At 32.2% G+C, this 25,020-nt stretch overlaps 1 protein-coding gene across 4 annotated transcripts in view; it reads left to right on the top strand.

The window, feature by feature from the left end:
• LOC122500450 (dihydropyrimidinase) overlaps positions 1-25,020 on the top strand; it is a 345,407-nt gene that overhangs the window by 221,559 nt on the left and 98,828 nt on the right. For all 4 annotated transcript variants that reach the window (XM_043609380.1, XM_043609379.1, XM_043609381.1 and 1 more), the window contains one exon: positions 6,169-6,481. In XM_043609380.1, coding sequence (XP_043465315.1) covers positions 6,169-6,481 — 313 coding nt within the window. The remainder of the gene's footprint in view (positions 1-6,168; positions 6,482-25,020) is intronic.

The raw sequence follows: 25,020 nt of genomic DNA on the forward strand, positions 1-25,020 counted from the left end.
TAAATTGTGATGAGAATAAATCCAAAACATATACTTAAGGTAGTACGCTCGCGATCGCACTTTTCTATAGAATTTCCTGAAATTTAAAATATGAATAGTTAATAACAAGATCCACAAACTTGCACAATTTTAAAACAATTGATCTTTTCTAAAACAATATATTTAAGTTAAAAGTTTGTTATTTAACATGGTTATAACCTATAAAGAGTGCATACCCAGTAATAAGGGGTGAATTAAAGTGGATTGGCACTTTTATGCTTTTAAATTCCAAACCAATTCCGTTTTTGTCCGCAATCTTAATGAATTCCTTTTCTATTGTTAAATTGATAATTTCTATCCAATTCAATTCTCGGTAACCACGTGACCACACTGAAAAAAATACATGAGACATTTTCAACTACATCCCCTTAGTAGAGTGAAAAGTAATAAAACGAACTACTTTTTTAGTTAGTCTGGCTACTTTTGATACTTATTTTAACTGTTTTATGTAGTTAAAAATTATTAATTAAATTAATGTAATTTTACAGTTAACTTTGTAACTGCAGGTATGTTATAGAAATGACTACAGAAAGTAGTAGATTCTACTACTTAAAGTAGTTCGATAGACTAATTTTGTAGTAGTTTTTACTTCTTCTAGGAGTTGAATTATTTTCCATGTAATTTATGTTATAGATTTTTATAGAAGATTATCAACTGTGAAAAGTTGTAAATGCAACTACTTTAAGTAGTAAAATTAACTACAGTTATCAGTTGAACTGTGTCAGGAATGCCTTTAAGTATTAAGAAACTCATCGTAGCGGGTGAGCGTGGTTAGGTGGTTAGGTTATCGGTTTACGAATGTTAGGGTCGAGCGTTCAACTCCCGACGCTTAGAGATTTTTCTCCGTTAGGTATATAGACATTAAGTAAATAAGGTATAGGTAAACAAAAGTGGGTAGGGGGAAATATAAAAAAATACAACTCGATAATATTTATAATAAATTATAAATAATTTTATTTTACCATTTTCAGTAGTTACTTTATTACTGAGTTATCTTAGTAACTTTAACTACATATCAGGAGTTAATTCTACTGCAAAACTGTCATTGGTTCCTATTTAACTAAGAAAAGTAGTTAATGCAACTGTATTATCACTTCATTCAACTACATATCTGATAATTAATGTAAGTTCAAAATTATCTTTGGGGACTTATTGAACTAAGGAAAGTAGTTAAAAAGTAGTCAAATCTACTAAGAATTTTTTTCAGTGCAGAATTTGAATCCCCTTTAATGCCCTTTAAAGAATTCAATGTTAATTAAAAGGAATTAACTCCACAACAAATGATTCCCTTAAACGGCATTAAAGTAAATTCAGACTCTGGTCACGTGGTTACAGAGAATTGAATTAGATAGAAATTATCAATTTAACAATAGAAAAGGAATTCATTAAGATTGCGGACAAAAACGGAATTGGTTTGGAATTTATTAAGGGCATAAAAGTACCAATCCACTTTAATTCACCCCTTATTACTGGGTTTATACCTTTATTTCTTTTTTAAAATTTATACTATTTAATTACTTATATAAAGAATTAATTTATTTATAATAATTCCTTACATTATCATATTTTATAATAATTGAGTGTCCCTATCAAAGAACCGGTTATAAGTTTTTGAGACTCAAAATTTTCGACCTCTAAATAAAAAAAGGATTTAAAATTTTTATTTCTTGAAAACATTTTGTATTGGTATAAAGATTACCCAAATGTTTCTTAAAAAATTGTGATTAAAAACAGCTTAATTTTTTATTTATAGGGCAATGATTTCGAGCTTCAGGGGTAAGGCCACTGTAGAATTTTCAAAACATAAAATTTTTTTTATTAACTGAAAAAATTCTTTGAACCTTGTAGAATATAGAGCAAAAGGTTTTATATGTGTCTGAAATCGATTTAATTGAAATTTCGAGCTTTTTACCGAGCGCGCCGGGATGTTCCGCAACGACTACCTGCGTCTGATGGCTACCTGTTGGGCAGAAACTGCACGGAGAGAAAAGTTGTAGTTAATTCTACTTAACACGTTTAGTAAGTCAATATGTAGTAATAATAACTGAATATTCAGTTACATTTAATAAACATCATTTAGTTTCGTTTTGTCGATTTTACTAAACAGTGTTGTCGAAGACACTAAATGCTTAGTTAAAGTCACAAAACACTGCGCAGTACACAATTTTTTCAAAATGGCGCTAATGCGATTGCAGATAAGTTTTGATATTCACGAAGTGCTTATTTTGAGGTTAGAAATTGAACGAAACGCTACTATTATTGACAAACATTTCTTTATTAATAGTAATGCAGTTTTCTATATTTAATTTGAAAAATAATTTCTGTAGTGATTACAGAAAAAATCAACATAACCACTTAAAAATATGCAAATTAACTGCTCGAAATTTTTGTGATAATTATGTTTTTGCTTTCTGTCAAAATATAAAAATTTCACGTTGACTTTCTACTACTATTGAAATTATTGCAAAATTAAATGTAGAAAACAATATTTCAATATTTTTACATTTTACTAAACAGTTTCGTCCATTTGACTTTCTGTGCAGTTGAATTAACTTTTTCCTGAGTATATAGTCACAATGACTAAACGCCTGTTTAGTAAATCCTACTACCAGTTTAGTCAGTCCAAAATCGACTATTTTGTTTAGTACATTTAACTGCGCAAGTAGTTAATCCGACTATGCCCTTCTCTCCGTGTGCTCAGATGATGGTGATACAAATACAGAAAGATGTCTATATGATGCTTTAATTACAGATTAATGGTAAAAAATTTTTTCATTTTTTCATAGGTATGTTGTATATATCTTAAAACTTTAAACACGTATTTCTCAAAACACGATTTTTGAAATCTGCACGCAGCATAACTCGTACAATTTTCATTTTTTTTACTCCAAATTTTTATCACTTCTTGAAAATATGATTCCGCAGAGAAATACGTAGCTGATTTTCGATAAGTTAAAATTTCTATTTTTGGCATACAAATAAGTATCTCAGAGCACTATTTTGCATTATTTTTTAATAAAAAAAATTTTTTGGAAACTTTAAAAGATGCCTAAAAACATCCTTAAATATAATTACTCTCCAACTTTTCTTTCTACAAAAAAAAATCGCAAATATACGTTAATTTTGTAACCTTCTACAGTGGCCTAACCCCTCAAAAAACTTATAACTGGTTCTTTGACAGGGACCCTCAATTATAATTACTGAACAAATTACTTGCTTTCAATTTCTACATTTACCAACTAACGTTGGTCAAATGTTCAATGTGTACAATCACCAATTTACTTGGGAAATGTACATAATTTCTTCTGTGAATGATAGATTATTCACATTTACCAAAAAGCTTGGAAAATGTGCACATTCGCCGGTTAATGTGCACATTCACCGGACTTCGCACTTTAACCGTAACACATATAAATGGCACATTTCTTCTAATAACTTCTAAAATTGTCTGTAGATTGTTTTCAAAAACTAATGTGACTAGTATACTTGTGTGTGAGTGTGTCTGTACATATAGGGATGACTATACCCTGTTCCACGAGAGAATGCTGTCGTAAAAGGACGAGTTTTCGTCCACTTCGCGCAGATATTAGAGAAATTGTCACTATTCGCTAAATTTTGAAATTTAGACGGCCCATTTTCCAAAAAAAAATTGTGGCCAAGCCTTTTTCCATAATTTAAATCCCCCGACTCAAGTTTAACTCTCGGCCGACACATGTCTCGACGACCCACGTTTATGACAGTGGTAATAAATGAAAAAAATAGAGGCAATAAAATATTAAAAATGTTTAAATATTACAATTAATAAATTTTTAATAATATATTTGTAATCTATTAATTCTGCCGATTCAAATGATATATAATTTTTTTTTCAACTATGAAATTGAATATTTTCTATTGTCGATCTGCAAAGTAATAAATCTTAACAATTTTTATTGAGAGCTAATTTCACTGTCGAAATCACATAGTTCAATCTAATATATTTTAAATGATTAATAAATTTTAAAAAAATATTTTGAAAAAAATTTGGAGTTCTCATTTGTAATATAATTTAAAATAAAAAATTTTTAATTTTATGTTTAGAAACAAAAATTAAATATCAATGGAATCAGCAAAACTGATAGATTCCAAATTTGTTAATGGAAATTCATTAATTGTAATATTTAAATATTTTGAATATTTTATAGCCTCTATTTTTTTCTTTTATGAGTACCGTCATAAACATGGGTTGCTAGAACACGTGTCGGGAAAGAATTGATCTTCAGAGGTTTGAAATGTATACTCTGTCCAACGAGAGAATAACCTCTCAAAATGACGAGTTTTCGTCAATTTCGCGCAAGATATCATAAAAGTGATAGAGTTGGCGTGGCTTTCAAACTAGGGCCGCCTTTTTTGAAAAAAAACCTTGGCTAGAACATATGGTTTAAATTGTCTCCTACGGTCCCTTTTCAGCTCGAGCGTTCGCAGGTCTACGTTTATGGAAGTTCTAATAAACAGCACGTTACAGTGTAATAAAAAATTATAAATTTGTTAATATTATAAATATTTTATTTTGAATAATATATTCGGAATCTGCAAATTCTCACGATTTTAAGGATATGTAATTTTGATATAAATGAAAGTAAAGTCATGCACTTCTTTTTACAGTAAAGTTAGCATTTTTTGACATTTTATCACAGGACCGCAATTTAATTTTAAAATATCAGAGACAAACAACATACTGTTGGAATCAGAAAAAAATGAGGATTTTAAAAATAACATTAAAAATTTGGTAAGATCAAAATTGATAAATTTTGTACTTTATATAAAATCATTACCATTTGAAAGTCCCATTCAGGTATGAAGGTCATAAATTACCCTTTGGATCGTGTGGGCCCGAGTTCGAACGGGAAAGTCTGAGATTGAGAAGATTGTCATTGGCTATTTTCTAGCGAAAAAAATAGTGAGATGCCATTTTCAAGTTTTTCAACGCCCCAAAAGCAAAAAAAAACTGCGCGATCGAGGTTATTCTCTCGTTGAACAGAGTATAGGTGTTCAGTTAGCAGGCATGATTTTCATTGGTTACAGAATTTTCGGAAAACACCATTTTTAAATTTTTCTCCACCCTTTAAGAAAAAAAAACTGCGCGTCAGAAAGCATTCTCTCGTGGAACGCAGTATATATGTATTCATTACAGTCCAAGCAAAAAATGCTACAGTAACTGCACCATACTATAGCATTTTATTAAAATTTACTTTTGAGAGTGACTGTCGCGAGCGTGCTACCTTAAAAGTTTAAATTTTCTTTTTCGTAAAAATTTACAAAAGTAGGTTCAAAACACACTTCATTAGACACCACAAAAATGAACAGAATGTCACATAACTTCGGACATTTATTTAGAGTGATAACACCCTTCTATAATCAAAATTGCAATGCTCTAACTATGTATTTCCGTTCGAAAGATAATGAATTTTAACTGTTTTCACAGTTTAACATTTAGCCCCAGTCTCCCCTAATTTTTGTATATAATTTCTATTTCTTTATCACAATTGAAAAAGAAAACATATTTTTTTATTTCAATTGAAAACTTTGAATAAATTGTTAAAAAATTCTCATCGAGAAAGAAAAAATTATGCAAAATTTTTTCGTTTTTTAAAAGAAAAATATAATCTTGTAAAAATAATTGACAAATTAAAATCATGTAAATTATATCCATTATTTAATTTATTTATAAAAAAAGTTTAAAAATTATTTAACAAAGTGTTAAATATTATTTTAAAAAGTTGCAAAATTTCTTATTTAAAAAAAAATTCTGATTGTTTGGAATTAAATTCATAAAGATTAAAAATACTATGATAATGAAAGTTTTGGTAGGTACAATTAACTAAATTTGTCTTTAATTATTTTTTTACATATAGTATAGTTTTAATTAACTATCAATTTGTATTCTTTTAATAATCAGACCTAGTATTTTAATAAAGTTTAAAGAGTTTTAGAATGCAGAATTTTTGAATTTTGAAAAACGTGGTAAAAAAATTCTAAAAAATGACATAAATTGAATTTTGACTGCTGGAAGAGTATTATAAAGAATAATTAATTTAAGAATGTCTGACATAAAATAATAAAATTGGTTCTTTATTATTTTCTTTAAAGACAACTTGGCCGCAATCTTATAATTCCCGGTGGCACGAGAACAATTGACGCGAGAGGAAAATATGTTATGCCCGGCGGAATTGATCCCCATACACATCTTGAATTTGAATTCATGGGAACGACAAGCGTTGATGATTTCTATCAAGGCACCAAAGCGGCGGTATCAGGTGGAACGACAATGATCCTAGACTTTGTCATTCCAAGGCCAGATGAATGTATTCTTGAGGCCTATGAAAGGTACAGAACTAACGCTGATGAGAAAGTTTGTTGCGACTATGGTTTACATATTGGCATCACTTCCTGGAATGCAAAGGTAAAACATACTAATTTTAACCCTTTTTTTAATAATAATAATGTACCTCTCATTTACCTTTAATTTACCTGTCTTCTTAATTTATCTCTTCTTCTTCTTCTTCTTCTCGAACCACATTTTAAATAATAATAATAAGTTTGTAATGAGCAGTTAATATCTATATGGGACACGGGAATAATAAATACAGTAGTACAGATATTCTCAAGAGATTCGAATTATTGTTATCGAAATTCTATTGTTTTATTTAATAAATATTCATTAATTCATAAATTATTAATAATTCATAACATAAATAGGTAATATTTTTCATTTCTTCATTTAAATTACTAAGTAACTTTTTGATACCCTACAGAATACTCGTGACCATTGTCATCTTTTTACACTAACACTGAAAAAAAATTATTTCATTCAAATAATCGATTACTTGATTATTTATCAAATAATTAATATTTTCTTGAATCAAATAATTTTTATTTGAATCAAATATTTTCAGTATTTTAAGCAAATGACATTTAATTTATTCAATTAAAAATTATTTGATTCAAGTAAATATTTGTTTAATAATAGACAAGTAATCAGTTATTTAAATCAAATAAATTTTTTTGCAGTGTATCTAAACCTTTCTCAATCTATACCGTTAATTTTCACCTGTTTTCAAAGTTGCCACAAGTAAGGAAAAAACTAAAAACCAGGGAAAAGTCAGAGAAATTGTAAAAATCCTTCAAAAGTCAGGGAATTTTAATCGACAGAAATCACAAATTAAAAAAACTTTGCAAAGTTCACACCCAGAAAAAATGTTTAGTTTATCTAAGTTTTTATTTCCTTTTTTACAAATTTTTAATTACTTTATAAAATTTCAATTATCTTCATAATTCAATTATCAAAAATAGAATTTAAATATTTTAAAAACCAAATTTTAAATATAAAGTTTTTTGACACTTATAATTAAAAAAAATTGTAATTGTAACTCTATAAAAAAATTTGTTCGAAACAACCAAATTTTGGTTGAATCAACCAAATAAAAGCATTGCTATACAGTCAACCAAACGTTTGTTTGATTCAACCAAATAATTTCTTTCAATACGTTTATTTGTATTTGTTTGAGAATTGACCGATTGATAGGATTTTGGTTCACAAATAAAATTTGATGCAGACTATTAAAAAAAACTCAGTTTATTGAAAGTAGAAAAAGGTTGTCACTATAATGGCATGACCATGCCGCAATGTGAACACGCACTACAGTAACAAAAGGTTTTCTTATATGAAAACTTTCAATTGGGAAAAAACCCGAGAACTCACTTCTAATTGAGATTAATGTTTTTTTTTACTATTTGAAACCAAACTTTATTAATTGAAATAATGAAAAGTCTGATACTTAACGCGAGTAATGAATGTTTGAAATTTGAAATAAAAAATACTGAACAGTATTAACCAAATGGTTATTACACTTAACCAAAAATTTTTATTTTATATATCTAAAAAAATTGTTTATTTTAAGAGAAAAGATTTGTTTGATTCAAATAAATGTTTTAGTTAACGTATTTGGTTCATTTAAATAAATATTTTTGTTTACTTAATTTTGTTATTTATTTTTCTGTAATAATGTTTGAATTTTCTAATTTAATATTTTCTAGTACATATTATTGGTTAATTTATAATTTATTATATAATTATTGATAGAATTAATATTAAATTAGGAAATTTAAACATATTATTAGAGGAATAGTATATTACATTATAAGGGCAGAAAGTTCGAAATTCTGCCCGTGTAATGTATACTATTTTTCTTTATATACGGTCGAAAGTACGCTCGCTAATTTATTTTTTAAGAAAATTGCAATCGTGTTTCATTTGACAGCCGGCCATCTTTATTTACTTTTGCTCCTCGCTTCAACGCCTCTAGCGGACACTCGTGAAGCTCTGGTTTTTTCTCTGTCTCTCTCTTGCAAACAATATTCGCCTGCCCCGACATTTGATGCACGAGCGAAGCGAGTGCTTCTGGTCGGGGGCAGGCACGAAAAAAAATGTGAAAGATAAATTAATATTATATTTTCAAAAGAATATTTCTGGTGGTACAAAATTAATTTTATGTTTCTAAAATTCTAAACGTTCTAATGAACACAATTTCATTATTTCTTCAAAATATTAAAATTTTATTACAACACGGAAAGAAAAGGTCTGGAAGAGATATCCATAAAAATATTGTTGAGCAGAATATTGTTGTGTTATCCAATTCAATGGAAGAGACAACTTTCAGAATAGAAGCACATTCCATATTCAATGGATGAGGGAGCCATATTATATTGTTGAATCAAATATGGATGTGACATCCATAGGCATGGTTGGGCTTACAATTCATGCTATGGATTTTCACATATGGCTGCCTCATCCATGTAAACTTTGGTTGGGAGATCCATAGTTAGTTCAAAATTTCGATACATGTTGCGCGCAATTCATTATCATGGCATCCATTTAAAAATGGTCGTCTCAATTTGTCCGTCGCGTCGGTTTCCTGTCACGTCTATATAATCACGTTGTGAGTTTATTGTGTATAAATAGTGTTATAATTGTTTATTATTTATTATCGTTATTGTCTATTTGTGTTTATGTAAATTCATTTTCATGAAATATGTGTAGAGTATATAAGGAATATTATATGCTCAAATATTGTAGTTGTGTGTATAGTGTAGTGGATAGCGTTAGTGTTTAGTATGCGTTAGGTCTAGGGTTCGTGTCTCCCCCCATCGGTTAATAATTTATTTCGTTCATATGCGGTTATTCAATAAGTGGTGTGTATTAATTAACAAAAATGTGTATAAAATATCTCAAGTGACATTGAATCTAATTAATTGAGTGATTCCAATTTTTTGTTTCCCATTTCCATTACTATGGATCACCCAACCATTCCCAGTAAAAAAAAACTAATTCAAATGAATTGAAACGAATTAACATTTTTGGTAGGCTCCAATTCGTATTTGTCACAAAGCGGGATTCACTCAAGCTCTTTGTATATTCAATTGAATTTAATTCAATATCCCAATGGGAAATTTACAACTGGCGTAGTACTGCGCCAGCACTGGCAGCACTGGCGGCAAGGCTGAGAGCCAGCACTGGCATGGCACTGGGATGATAACGCCGTCTGGCGCTGCCGAAGTACTGTCTGTCAGTGCTGCCAGACAGCGCTGGCTGAGAATATTGCCGCAATAAATGCCGTATTGCTATTAATTAGTCGTAAATTCATAATTATAAATAATTTAACAACAAAATGGTAAATAATATTAATAAATAGTTATTATTCATAAAATATTTCTCTTCTTAAAGAAATTGTATTAAAGATGGAGACTAACAATGGATATAGTAAATGAAGTAGAAAAAAATTGTTTATAACATTTAAAAATTAAATAATAAACAATTACAGTAAGTGTGCATTAGATTTTCATATTTTAGTACCTAACGATTGGAATCTAGAAATATCGCAAACCTATGAAAATAAACAAAATTGCTGACGAGGGGAATCGAACCTACGACCTACGGACTAACAGACTAACGCTCTAACCACTATGCTAACGACACGTGTGTGCAATAAAATTTTAATATCTCAGTATCATTCAGACATACAATTATTGAGTCAAAGATGAGAAAAAAATAGGGATACGTTAGAAATAATAAATTGAAATAAAATAAATTGAACTAAATTTTTAATAATTAAATTACTTTACTTATTGCATTTAACATTTTACGTAATTCTTAAATTACGTGGTAATTTTTTAATAATTTTTTATTCATAGTAAGAAGTATAATAGTATTTTAATAGGAACCAAATTATTATTGAGATTAAAGTTTAAATTTTGTTTATAATTTTAATTTGTTTAAATAATTTATTATTTACAAAATTAGACAATTGTGTTAAATTGTTATTATTAAATTTAATAAGAATAAAAAATGAACAACTGAAAAGTAAAATATTAATTTTTTTTAATAAATTTATATTTATAAACATTCATAAACTTTTTTTATAACTTTTTTTCAAGTTTATGTCAAAAAAGCAATGTTGGCAAAGAGCGTTGTGAACAATTTTTCTATACTCAGCCAGCACTTGCCGCCGTGGCTTGTCCAAGCTTTGGCGAAACAAAAATTCTGTACTGCGCCAGCACTGATTGTCGAGGCTCGGCTAGACTACGCCGAACAATCGTCTGAGTACTAAGTCAGTGGTGAACATCGGCACTACACTGGCATTTCCCATTGGGATGTACCAATTTGTCCAAACGAATTCGCATTCGAAAGAAATGGCCAAGGAATGCATTGAATTCGTGCTAACGAATTGAAAAAAATTAAAGGCTCAAAACTTGTCCAGTGAATTGGTACGGATAGAAGGTTCGGAAGTTCAATACAGTTTCACGAATTCAGGAAAATTGCATCATGGCTCCAATTCGTATTTGTCACAAAGCGGGATTCACGAAAGCTCTTTGTGAATTCTTTTTAATTCATTTCAATTAGTTTTCGTTTACTGGGTTGATCTTTTGCTGCTCCAACAATATACAGCCAGCCATAGAATATGGATGGAGCAACCTTAACGATGGATATCCCGTATTTTTCAATATAATATGGCTGTGATATCCATGTATCTGGATGTGTCAACTATTCCTTTTTCTCCGTGAACATTTTGGCACATATTAAAAAAGAAATTAAAAATTTTTTAATTATTTTATTTTTAATATTTATTAAAATAAGTTTTGAAAAGAATTATATCAGCAAAAAAAATCGTTCATTTCAATATTCAGAGCTTGTGGATACTAAATTTATAAAGTAAAAAAAGTTTTCTTGATAATTTTTTTTCTCATTTTATATTGCGATAACAATTACTCGTTAAATTGTCATTGAACTCGAAATTTTCTTATTTGCCGACAGTGGTGTTTTTACCGACAGAGAATTCTTTTAGTAGTAGTAGTGTTTAACATTGGCACTTATACTAGCGTTGCGCTGTGTATATTCGGCCATGAGAATTCTTTTACTCCCGCTGTAATAGGTAGAGGTTGGGTATGAAAATCAACCAAAGCACAAATGCTTGACTTTCTGCTGCGAAATCGCAGAGGGAAGTACGTACTTTCGACCGAGGTATGAAGAAAAATAAATAACAATTGAATAAAATATTATATAATTATTTCTTCATATAAACAAAATTACTTAATTATAAAAAAACATTTAAAATATTACATTAAACATATTATATATAATTTTTATACGTGCACTCTAAAAAAAGTTTATTCGAAACAACCAACTTTCTTCGATTTACCGATTTAAAGTCGGTTCTACAATGAGCACGGTCGTTCGTGTTCGCTATCGTGAACGTGTACGTGCTCCATGCTACTAATGGAACGCGTACACGTTCACGACAGCGAAGACAAACGACCGTGTTCATTGTAGAACCGACTTAAAGTAGAGTCTACATTCCATGGTACCCGAACGTGAACGTGTACGCGAACGTCTGACGTCACCCATGCTATTCAAATGGGTGACGTCAGCACGGCAACGTTCGCGTTCATCCAATGTAGACTCTACTTAAAGTCGGTTCTACAATGAGCACGGTTGTTCGTGTTCGCTATCGTGAACGTGTACGTGCTCCATGCTAAACTAAATGGAACGCGTACACGTTCACGACAGCGAACACGAACGATCGTGCTCATTGTAGAACCGACTTAAGTAGAGTCTACATTCCATGGTACACGAACGTAAATGTGTACGCGAACGTATGACGTCACAATGTCAAATGGGTGACGTCAGCACGGCAACGTTCGCGTTCATCCAATGTAGACTCTACTTTTAATGAATTTAACGCGAACGCGGACTGTAGACAAGTGTGACCGCCATTTTTAAATTCACACATGTACTTTTTGAAACAAGCGAATATTTTTGTTTGACTTAAATAAAATGATTTGTTTGAATCAAACAAATTTGTGTGTTTGTGTCAAACAAATTGTATTTAACTAAACAATATTCTCTATTCAAAACACTAATTTCGGATAACCAAACAAATTTTACGTATTTATTAGAATGAACCAAATTTTTATTTAAATCAACGAAATTGTTTTATGGTAACAAATAAAATAGGTTAATTAAACAGGCTGGTTAAGTGAAATAAACTTTTTCTCTGAGTGTGTAATTAAATTATTTTAGATACAATTTAGAACCTTTAATGCTGCGCTTTTTACACTATGAAACATATGAAAACTTTTAATTGTGACTCATTGTAAAATTCAATTCAATTATTTATTAATTTTTTTTAAATTGTGTAATGGCCCTTTACAGATTCTACCTAGATTTCCAGTTTATTAACTTGGTCCTAGCTTGTACATCTTTATAGTGCCTACTTTGAAACGTCACGCACTTCTACCTTGGTCCTATCTAGAGAATCTAGTTTGGGCTAATAAAAGAAACAGTTTAATTAACTATTTAAAAAAATTATTTATTCTTATTTATTATTATTGAGATTCATTATTTCATCTTTTTTTACCTACTTTTGTTATCATGTAATTTTTAATACTTATATTCCTATATGCTAACAGAGAAAAAATCTCCAAATGTTGGGAGTTGAACGTACGACCCTAACATTCGTAAACCGATAACCTAACCATTTAACCACGCTCGCTTGGTACGATGTGTTGCATGATACTTCAGGTTATTCTTGTCATTATAAGTCATATTAACTCTTCCATTAAAAAAATCCCTCAAAATAAGAAAACTGAAGTCACTAACATTTTCGTTAACACAAAATGAGAAACGAATTTTTTTAAAATCAAGATACAATTAATTTCTAATAAAAAGAACTTAATTGTTCTTTTTATTACATCCTAAACAGATTTTTAACCTAATCGGGGAGGGAAAGTCAATTGTTATTTAAAAATTGAAGTTTTTATCTCATTTCGTTTATGTAAACGTTGGAAACTTCAGTTTCATTCAACGGAATATGATTTTAACGGAAGTTAACAAGTCCGTTAAGGGTTTCAAAAATTTAACTTGAAAAATATTTTGTAACGAAAATTTTAATTGAGTTAATTAACTGAAGCTTAAATCTCAAAGCTCATGAAACTTTTAATAAATCTTTAATGTCAGCAGTTTCTCAATGTTGGGCGCAAAAGTTAACTGAACATTGCATAAAGTAATCTAATCTAACAACCGAGATCGAGCTGGATTTTCCTAAAGAGGGAAAAATAAGCACCTAGATTAGAAAACCTATTGTACCAGACTCCAGCTTGCTCGTTTATAGCAACCCCTTTAGATTCCTGTTTTTCTCCAGAAGTCCAGTATCTCTTCTATCGATAGGTTGCTCACTTGCTTAGGGTCAATAATTGCTTGACCCCAACTAGATAGCCTGATCCTAGCTAACGCTGGGCATTCAGATAATATGTGAGTCGAAGTTTCGTTACTCGTCTCACACAATCTGCACATAGGTGAAACTTGTCTACCTATTTTATGCTGATGGTAATTCAATAGTCCATGACCTGTAAGCAGACGAACTACGGTTCTAACTCTGATCTTATCGAGTTTTAGGAGATCGCTCGCTCGCCTCTTGTTGAGTACTAGCCCCAACAGAGTTTTCGCTTGCCTTCCCACCCCAATGTCCGTCCAATACTTCTCATGTTCCTTTTGACCCCATCTTTCTATGGCTCCCTTAACCATGAAGGAGTATAAGGAGACATATCTCCAATGGGAAAATTTCCTGATATTGACTGTACTTCTCTGCATTAAAATCGACAGGCACGCGAAAAGTAATAGCCTCATGTTCACTGATAACAGCGCCGCCAAACGGGAGAAATAAGTGTAATTTTACATTTTGAGTATTTTTATCTTCGACAGCTGATTGGTATTTAAGGTTAGAGAATCCTCTGAGTGCAAAAATTCTTTGCATTAAATTCATAAATGTCTGTTGGTAAAAGTATAAAAACTTTTTCCCTTACAAAATAGTATATTAAATAAATTTATCATTCTCGGTGCTTTTAAAAAACACTTTTTTCAAAAGCATTTTTATTTGCTTTAAGGGACCGTCCATAAATTACGTAAGGCATTTTTCTTAAATTTTGACCCATGCACCCACGTCTGTAAGACTCCGTAAGATTTTGAACCACCCACCCCCCCTATCTTACGTAAGTTTTTGCTTAGGTATTTTTTTACGAGAATTTACTAGTAGCATTGCAAAAAATTGTTTAACTAATAAAATGAATGAATAAATAAATGTTTGGTGTTTAGTGTATAGTTCTGTATTTCTTAGAATATACTTAATTTATATAAAATTTATTAAACATATTTTCCTTTGGTCAAAATAATAAATATTAATGCAGAAATTTAGCTTAATATTAACATCTTTGGCATTGGGACGCGTCGCGTCTTCGTTGCGTTTTGGCTCATTCTGGAACGACCCTATCATAGCTTGAGAATTTCCGAAATTTATGGAGTAGTGTAAAAAAATATATCTTACGTAAGAAATTCGTTTAACCAGGTACCCACCCATGTAAGTTAACATAGAAAAATTGTCCACCCACCCGCCCACCCAAATGGCCTTACGTAATTTATAGACGGCCCCTTTTAACTAGACATGCAATTTTTTATAAAACAATTCATATTACTACACTGCAAAAAGAAGTATCTTATTTAAGATGTTTTGGTAGTCATTTCTAAGAAGTTATGGTAATCACTTTTTAGTCATTTAAAATATCTTAATTTAAGATGTTAAAAGTATCTTCGTACACATTTTCTGTGTTTTTTTGGGGAAAAAAGTTTTGAGGTTAACTATGGGCTTATATGTAAGACATTTTATGCATCTTAGTTTTTAGTAACTTAAATTTTTTTCGCATATCTTACAATTCACAAGTATCTTATTGCTAAACATCTTATTGTGACAGAAACATCTTAATTTAAGATACTTTAAAAAACTTACAGAAGTATCTTACTTTTTTAAGATAGAAGAAATATCTAAGACGTATAAAACATCTTAAAAATCAGTAAGATACTTTAGAAAACATCTTATTTTAAGATGTAAGATACCATTTTTCCATCTTACATCTTATTTTAAGATATCAAATAAGACACTTATTTTTGCAGTGTATTATTTTTGTTACTGACCGGGAAAATATGGGATAGATACAGAGGGAATTGATGAGAGATATGGGTGTAAATGAAAGATTTATTTACCACACTTTATAATGAAACATTTATTTATATATAATGATGGAATCTGATTATAGCAGAAAACAACAATTTATAATAATTATGATGGCGGTAAATATCTAATGACAAACAGAGAGATTTCCCTTTAATATTTTAATGGACTTACATGTCTTGAAATGAAGGTTCCTCGATCGAGTATTATATTTTAAATCTTGATGATTGACGGAACTATTTAACTAACTCGCACTAAATTAATACTTTTAATAATACAATTATAACAATTTAATTGAATAAATAAATTAACAAAATAATTTCACTGTCAGCCCTAGGCTATTCATTAATTAACAAATTACACTGTCAGCCCTAGGCTATTCGTTTCGACCTTTTCAGCCTAAGTCAGGCCCACTGCGGTCAATGACCTTTTCTTGTCAGATCTCGATCGTCACTCACTCGAGCAATTAAAATTTTCTTATCGCTCCGTCCCTCTCCCTTACCTTTCCTTTTTCCTCAATTTCAATCTATATTGTTCTCGTCGGCAACATCCTCCCCTTCGGTACGGAAACAATGTGATTCCGTACCCAAATCTATGGGTACTAGCACGATTATTTTGTTGGCGGCTCGTTTTAGAATTTTTCCTCGTGTTAGCACTTCCACTACTCGAACTCTTCCATCCTTTCCAGGGAATGTTTGTGTAATTTTTCCCTTTGGCCAAGTATTCCTCGGCATAGTTGAGTCAGCTATAAGGACCACATCGCCCGTCATTAAATTCCTGGTTTCTTGATTCCATGTTTTTCTCACTACTAAATTGGGCATATACTCCTTTACCCATCTTGCCCAGAAAAGATCCGCGAGTCGTTGGGAAATTTTCCATTGTTTGCGACAATCTAGGTCTTCAGGTGTAAACGTCGAACACGTCAGTGATCCGGTGGGTGATCCTATTAACAGGTGGTTTGGAGTCAATGAATCAGGATCTCGTGGATCTACTGATACGTTCGTTAAAGGCCTGCTATTTATAGTATTTTCCACTTCGGTAAGTAATGTCACCAGTATTTCTTCCTTAGGGATTTTTTCATTTAGGACCGCTGTTAATGATTTTTTAACGCTTCTGACCAAGCGCTCTCAGGCTCCACCCATGTGAGGAGCGTGAGGTTGATTAAATCGCCACTTAATTTTCTGATTCGTTAAGTTTTCCCGAAATTTTCCTTCGTCGATGTTTTGAAGAGCTCTTTTCAATTCTTGATCAGCACCTGTGAAGTTGGTGCCATTGTCAGAAACTATTTTGGCTGGAGTTCCACGGCGATTGCTCATCCTTTGTATGGCCATGATGGCGGAATCGGTTAATAGCGATGGTACGAGCTCGATATGTGTAGCACGTGACGTCAAGCACGTAAATAATGCTCCCCATCGTTTCTATCGCCTTCGTCCTACCGTCACTAACATTGGCCCGAAATAATCAAGACCACAAAACGTGAATTGTCGCCGATGATGACCTAGTCTTTTAACAGGAAGATTACCCATTCGTGGTTGTCCTGCCTTCGCTGATAAAATACGACATTTTTGGCATCGAGCTGTTATTTTCTTAACAGCAGGTCGCACTTTGATGATCCAGAATTTATGTTTGAGCTCATTTATTACAGTTTCTGGGGAACCATGGTGAAAGCGTTCGTGATATTCCTGGATAAGAAGCTGTGTGTAATAATGCTTTCCATCTAGTATTATAGGAGTTTTTATAGATTCTGATACTCCTTCGATGAAATTCAGTCTCCCGTCTATTTTTAGGATCCCATCCTTCCCAACAATCGGAGATAATTTTTTAAGACGACTGTTTTTGGATATGGTCTTATTCTTTAGCAAGTCACGAATTTCTTCAGGAAAGCATTCCTGCTGAACCTTTTTGATCAGGTGTTCTTCAGCTCGAATTAGATCTTCGACGATCAATTCCTTGGACCTTTCGCCTCTTCAAATTTTCGCTGTCGCAAGTACAAGTGCTGTGCTTCGGATTAAGTGTAACCATTTGCTGAATTTCGTGATATTCGGTGCTTCTAGTATTTTTGTTGTGCGTGTAACGGCTACGAATTCTTTTTTTATTTCGTTCATAGAGGAGTTATGTCATGATTCCACATTTGTTTCGGCCAATCTCCTTCTTCATGTTTAAGGAAGTCTGGTCCATCTCGTCGGGTTAGCGCAATATCAGACTTATTCGACAAACAAAGCAAGAACATACTTATTCAGAAAAAAGGCAAGAACATGCTTATTCAAAATATAAAGTAAAAACAAACGAATTCGCAAATTAACCTTTTTAGTCAGATTTTAAATTTTACTTTTGTACAATTGTTTTACGAATAATAACTTTTATTTAGTTCCATTGAGAATAATTTTTTTAATATTTTGTTTTTCTAATATGAAAAGTATTATTGAAATAAAATTATAATATTCTTGATAATTTAAAGTCTGACTAAAAAGGTTAATTTGCGAATTCGTTTGTTTTTACTTTATATTTTGAATAAGCATGTTCTTGCCTTTTTTCTGAATAAGTATGTTCTTGCTTTGTTTGTCGAATAAGTCTGATATTGCGCTAACCCGACGATCTAGCCACATGGACATTGCTTTCTCTATACTTTCAGTATTTTTCGTCGCGCAGTCAGCTGAATTTTGCTTGCTGGGTATCCATCTCCACTCTTCAACGTTATTCAACTCATCTATTTCGCCAAGGCGGTGGGCGACGAATGTTTGGTACTTGCGCGGGTCCGCTCGAATCCACCCTAGTACTGTGCGAGAGTCTGTCCAAAATACTCGTCTTTCAATTTTGATATCGAGTTCGTTGTTAATCGTATCTCCCAATCGACTGGCTAACAAGGCTCTCTGTAATTCCATACGCGGGATTGATACAGGTTTTAACGGAGCTACTTTGGCCTTACCCGCTATTAGTGAAATGGTCACTTTGTTTTGTTCGTCAGATGTCCGTAGATACGCTACCGCGGCGTAGGCCTTATCGCTGGCATCGATGAATATATGGAGTTCGGATTTTCGTCGGTCGCTTCTTGCTAAACTGTAGGCTCTAGGGATACAGTAACAATTTACTCGTTGCAATGCCAATATCCATTCAATCCAGACTGAAAATTCTTGTTCCTTTAATTTGTCGTCCCATTCAATTCAACTTCGCCACACAGATTGGAGTAGGATTTTACCTCGTATCGTGAACGGGAGAAGGATGCCCAGAAGATCGAAAATCGACATCAGTATGCGCAACATTTCGCGCTTTGTTGGTTTTGTGCGCGCTTCTGCAATGTCTTTAGGTACTTTATTCCAATTTAACGCGAATGGAATTGAATCCGTTGCTGTGTCCCACTGCAAACCCAATGTTTTTTCAATTACTTTTTCATCCTGTGTAAGATATAGTTCCCTTTTTTTTCGCGAAGCTTCCGGCAATTCTCTTAGTAATGAAGCGTTGTTGCTTGACCAATTTCTGATTTCGAAACCACAATTATTTTTAATAACCAATACGTCTTTAATGCAGTTAGAACCTTCCTCAACGTCATCAAAGCTGTCTAAATAATCGTCGACATAATAATTATTTAGTATCGCATTAGTTGCAGTAGGATAAACTGATTCGAATTCTAATGCATTTTTGCGCATGAAGTATTGAGCCGTAAATGGCGACGAAGCTGATCTGAATATCATTGATTTCATTACATAAGTTTCAGGTTCCGTTGTTCTGCTCATTTCTCGCCATAAGAATTTTTGCGCACATCTGTCTTCCTCTCGAATCTCGATTTGTAGAAACATTTCTCTGATGTCGCCCATCGCAGCAATCTTCTTTTGCCTGAATCGGATTAATACTCCCAATAATGGCTTCGTCCAAATTGGTCCGGTTAGACTGGTTCCCTTTGTTTTGGCGGCTCCATCGAACACTAATCGTATATTTGCTTGTGATTTGTTTGGGTGCACTACTCCAAAATGAGGTAAATGCCATGATCGGGGATTATCGTCAGATATCTCCGATATTTTTTCAGCGTATCCTGATGCGAGCAGGTGATTGATTAGTGCACAATATTTTTTTCCATATTCAATGTTCTTATCCAATTTCTTCTCCAATAATTTCAGTCGATTTAATGCATCTTCACGGTTGTTAGGCAATTGTATTTGATCGTTCTTCCATAGTAACCCTACTTTCCAGTGTCCGTTTTCGAACGTTGCTGTATTTTTCAGTATCTGTTCTGCCCTTTCTTCCAATTTATTTTTCCTCTTGTAGCTCGTTACTCCGATGCTTTCGAACGTGAAGTGGAACTTAACGAGTTTATTTAATTCCATATCAGTAATCGGATCCGGGCTGTGTGTGTCATTGCTGTTTAAGTGAAAGGCACTCTCTTCTGTTTTCTTCCTTTTATGGATAGGTAAATGACCGTGGATTACCCATTCTAATTTAGTAAGCGATGCTACAGGATGAAATTACGAGCTATGACGCATTTGAGTAGCAGTAATTAAATCCCAGTGATCCTGACCGATAGGAAGCGATGGTCTCGCGTCAGTATAATACTCGAATGGAAGTGATGACAAATGTTTGTACCCTTTTATGTCCTCTTCCGTTAAAGATTGCGAAAAGCGATTTAGGTCCTTTACAGTCGATGCTCGCGTTATTTTGTGAATATCATTACTATCTAACGCGCTTATTCCAAAATTTACTATTTGACTACTAGAATCGAGCGTTTTGATATCTCTTATTCCAGTTAATCCCAATGAAATACGCGAACCTTCGATACCCAATGTTTTTGCTGTTTCTGCATCGATGAGTGTCACTGTCGATCCTTTGTCCATGAACGCAATGATCGTAATACTTTTTGTGGGTCCGTAGATTTTGACTGGGATTACCTTTAATAGGACGCACGTAGTTTTCTTTCGTCAGATTTCTTCATTATCCCAATCGTCTGCCCTTGTGTTTGAATTTGCCAAGTTTGTTGACTCGACTCGCGAATGTCTCTTGTCCTTTCCCTGGTGTCTGTGAAGCAATTCGTGATGTTTCTTCGAACAATCATTAAATGTACAGGATGTTTCCGAACACGTACTTTGTTGATGGTTGGTGGCCTTTAGACATTTGAAACTTATTTTGTTTTCTCTCGACCATGTCCAACGATTCGGTATTGATAGGTTGCGAAACCGTTCGCAGTCCGTAATATTATGCGAATCCACATCACAATAATAGCAAGCTTCGTTGTTCTTCGTTCTTTTTATCTCTGGTCTATTGCTTTCGACGTTCTCAATTGTTCCGTGTGCCCTTTCTTGTCGTGATAACGATCGTTTGGCCCCTCGGCGATCTTCCTGTCGATTTCCCGAATTGTGATCTCTCGAATGATTGGTGTTGTCGCGTTTCCTTTGAGGTTCACCATAGCTTAAGTCGAACGTCCCGGCTTTGCATGCGATTTCCGCCCCGTAAAACAAAAAATTCGACAATGTTACTAGAGCAGGTTCACCCGATTTTCCGTGTTCACTTAAATACCGATTGTAGTTGTAGATCATAGCGTATGGCAATTTTTGAGTTATTTCTTTAATTAGATCATTGCTATGTAAATAACCGGTGTGGTTGGCAGCTTCTAACGCGGCCACGCAATTCTTTACTTTTGTGGCGAATACGACTATATCACCGTTATTGTGAAAAATTTTAGGCAGTGATTTGATGTCATGAATAATTCGGCCAGCTATGGCGTTTGCGTTTCCGAATCGCAATTCTAGTAGATCCATAATTTGCTTTGAACTTCGCGATGTTACCATTATCTGATTTGGGTCTGCCTCTTTTTCCCCTCCCGGCATGGTCTAAACGGGATGTATATACGTGAATAAATTTATTTTATTTACAATTTTATTTACATTATAATAGGTAATCTATATTACGTAAACCACAATTTTTACACAACAATTTTATTATTATTTCAAGTCGTAATCCAAGAAGATGTATTTTCGACATAACTGCAAAGTATTGTTTGCATTTTTTCAATTTTATAATTTTTAATTTAATCAGCAATATATAATTTCGATACACCAAATTTTTTTTTTTTATTATTATTAAACAATTTACTTGAATTAATCCGAATGTCGTTGATATACGGCCAATATATTTATACCTGATCAAACTTATCTTTATTTTCCGTGTTTATTAATTTGTAAATCTAATTTAATATATAGAATGAACTTTATATTTCAACGATTATAATAATTACTTTGCTTCTAAATAAGACGATTGCCATCTTCCTAAAATACTTAGAAATCTCTCTGTTCTTGTCTTTATTTATAGTTAAAGTAATATAATGATAGAAGGACAATAATATGTCACAGGTATCTAGTATATATATATATATATATATATATATATGTTATATATAATATATGTTATATGTTATATGTTATATATTTATATAATATATGTTAGGCTCGAGCAATATTCATACGTTGAGATTTGTAAGTACTATAGTTAATACAACAGGGACGTAAGATTATATTTAATTTATCTATTAATTTGGTACTTTAAAAAATTTCCTATTTTTATTATTACCCGGCGCCTCCACCATTTTGTTACTGACCGGGATAATATGGGATAGATACAGAGGGAATTAATGAGAGATATGGGTGTAAATGAAAGATTTATTTACCACACTTTATAATGAAACATTTATTTATACATAATGATGGAATTTGATTATAGCAGAAAACAACAATTTATAATAATTATGATGGCGGTAAATATCTAATGACAAACAGAGAGATTTCCCTTTAATATTTTAATGGACTTACATGTCTTGAAATGAAGGTTCCTCGATCGAGTATTATATTTTAAATCTTGATGATTAACGGCACTATTTAACTAACTCGCACTAAATTAATACTTTTAATAATACAATTATAACAATTTAATTGAATAAATAAATTAACAAAATAATTTCACTGTCAGCCCTAGGCTATTCATTAATTAACAAATTACACTGTCAGCCCTAGGCTATTCGTTTCGACCTTTTCAACCTAAGTCAGGACCACTGCGGTCAATGACCTTTTCTTGTCAGATCTCGATCGTCACTCACTCGAGCAATTAAAATTTTCTTATCGCTCCGTCCCCTCTCCCTTCCCTTTCCTTTTTCCTCAATTTCAATCTATATTGTTCTCGTCGGCAACAATTTTATTGTTATTATCAACTTGGTACATAACCAAAAAACTACGTAAACAAAACTTTTATTATGGACAGCATGGAGGGTATATATTTTCTCCTGTAGGGGAGCTAATATCAGTGAACAAATTTCCGGTATGCCAATTTTCGTGCATGGCGATTTTACGCAGTCAAGTACAGTCAAAAGGGATACATATACATACTTCTCCTTATACTCCTTCATGCCCTTAACCAAGCGCGGCATTATTGCCACTGCTGGTTCAGAACCTATAAACATAGAGATAATATAGAGTAGGCAAGGTACACGGAAAAAAAGTACATGAAATTTTCATTGACTCGGTGCTTGACTTTTGGATACGACACAAAATACTAGAAACAGTCTATAGCCCAGTGGGCACTGGGACGTCTAAAAGACGTCTTAAAGACGTCTAAAAGACATAAGAAAGGACGTCTAAAGTACGTCTAAAAGACGTCTAAAGTACGTCTAAAAGACGTCTTTTGGACGTCTAAAAGATATAAAAGGGACGTCTAAAAGACGTCTTTAAGACGTCTTTTGGACGTCCTTTTTACATTCCTTCAGATCTTAAATAAACATTTCTTTTATAACATTTTTTAAGTTGAAATTCAGTAATATTGTATTAAATTTATTTTAAGTTTAATTTTATTTTTTCTAAAATGTGGAGAAGTAATGAAAAAATTTCTACGAAGCTGGGATCGAACTCGGGTACCTTGGGCTTGAAGCATTGCGCCTTAAGCACCTCAGCCGTTCAAGACAGATATGAACCTCTACAAAGTTAACGATCTCACTTGTCAATGAAATGAATTTAACTTTAGAAATTTATGAATGTGAAATTCATTGGAATTTTTCTAAGTCCAAGTTGAACTTAGAAAATAATATTTTCTATTTATGGAAATTTTTCTGTTTTCAAATGTTGAATGAAAAAGACGTCTTTTAGACAGCTTAAAGACATCTAATGGCCAAGACATAGAACATAAATAGGACGTCTTTAAGACGTCTTAAAGACGTCTTTTTGTACAAGTCCAAAAGACGTCCGCAAAAAGACATCCTTAGGACGTCTTTTGAACAAGTGTGCCCACTGGGAGTACTTTTGCATGAGAGTTTCAAAAGCAGTCAATGAAAGTTTCTAGTACCTTGCTTGAGAATTTCATTGACTTTCAAAAAAATTATATATTTCTGTAAAACAAAAAAAATAATTTTCACTTGTCCACACAGTTTTTTCTGAAATTCACTCATTCATTCACATATTTGGATAATTAATCACACAAACAAACAACAATTATTGTATCACTTTTCGACGTTTATCAACACTTATGGAACTAACCTATAACACACACATATACTCGCGTATAACTTAAATATAAACACACACTTAACACTTAAAAGTACGTATCGAATTGTTCTTATATACCACATGGAGAAATTTTTCACGACTTGTGAGACATGCTATTTCACTGGAAACTGAGACTTACATAACATTCTGTTTTGTGAGAAACACAAAATAAAAAATATTTTTTTGAAAGTCAATTCTTGAAAACAAATATATATTAACACTATTTGTTTTTCATAGAATAATAGTATATTCACATCTGAAATTAACACAAATGGAAACAGACGATCAGCTGTCATTTACCTTGGATAGAAACGCGCAACGTACACTGCGCATGCTCTACAGAATTTTCAAGCGCAGTCAACTAATCTTTCACGTACTTTATAAAACTGAACAAATGACTTTTGGTTAAAATTTAAAAAACACTGTTGCCCATACTAGTACTAGAATAATTCTAGGACTTTGTTATATTTTCTAATAAAAAGTATATGATACCGACCGGCCTTCGGAATAAACACAACCCTCGTCTTTTCCCACACTGAAAAAAATACATGAGACATTTTCAACTACATCCCCTTAGTAGAGTAAAAAGTAATAAAACGAACTACTTTTTTAGTTGGTCTGGCTACTTTTGATACTTATTTTAACTGTTTTATGTAGTTAAAAATTATTAATTAAATTAATGGAATTTTACAGTTAACTTTGTAACTGCAGGTATGTTATAGAAATGACTACAGAAAGTAGTAGATTCTACTACTTAAAGTAGTTCGATAGACTAATTTTGTAGTAGTTTTTACTTCTTCTAGGAGTTGAATTATTTTCCATGTAATTTATGTTATAGCTTTTTATAGAAGATTATCAACTGTGAAAAGTTGTAA

This window comes from Leptopilina heterotoma, unplaced genomic scaffold (genome assembly GCF_015476425.1).
Source record: "Leptopilina heterotoma isolate Lh14 unplaced genomic scaffold, ASM1547642v1 Lhet_186, whole genome shotgun sequence".
Lineage (NCBI taxonomy): Eukaryota > Metazoa > Arthropoda > Insecta > Hymenoptera > Figitidae > Leptopilina > Leptopilina heterotoma.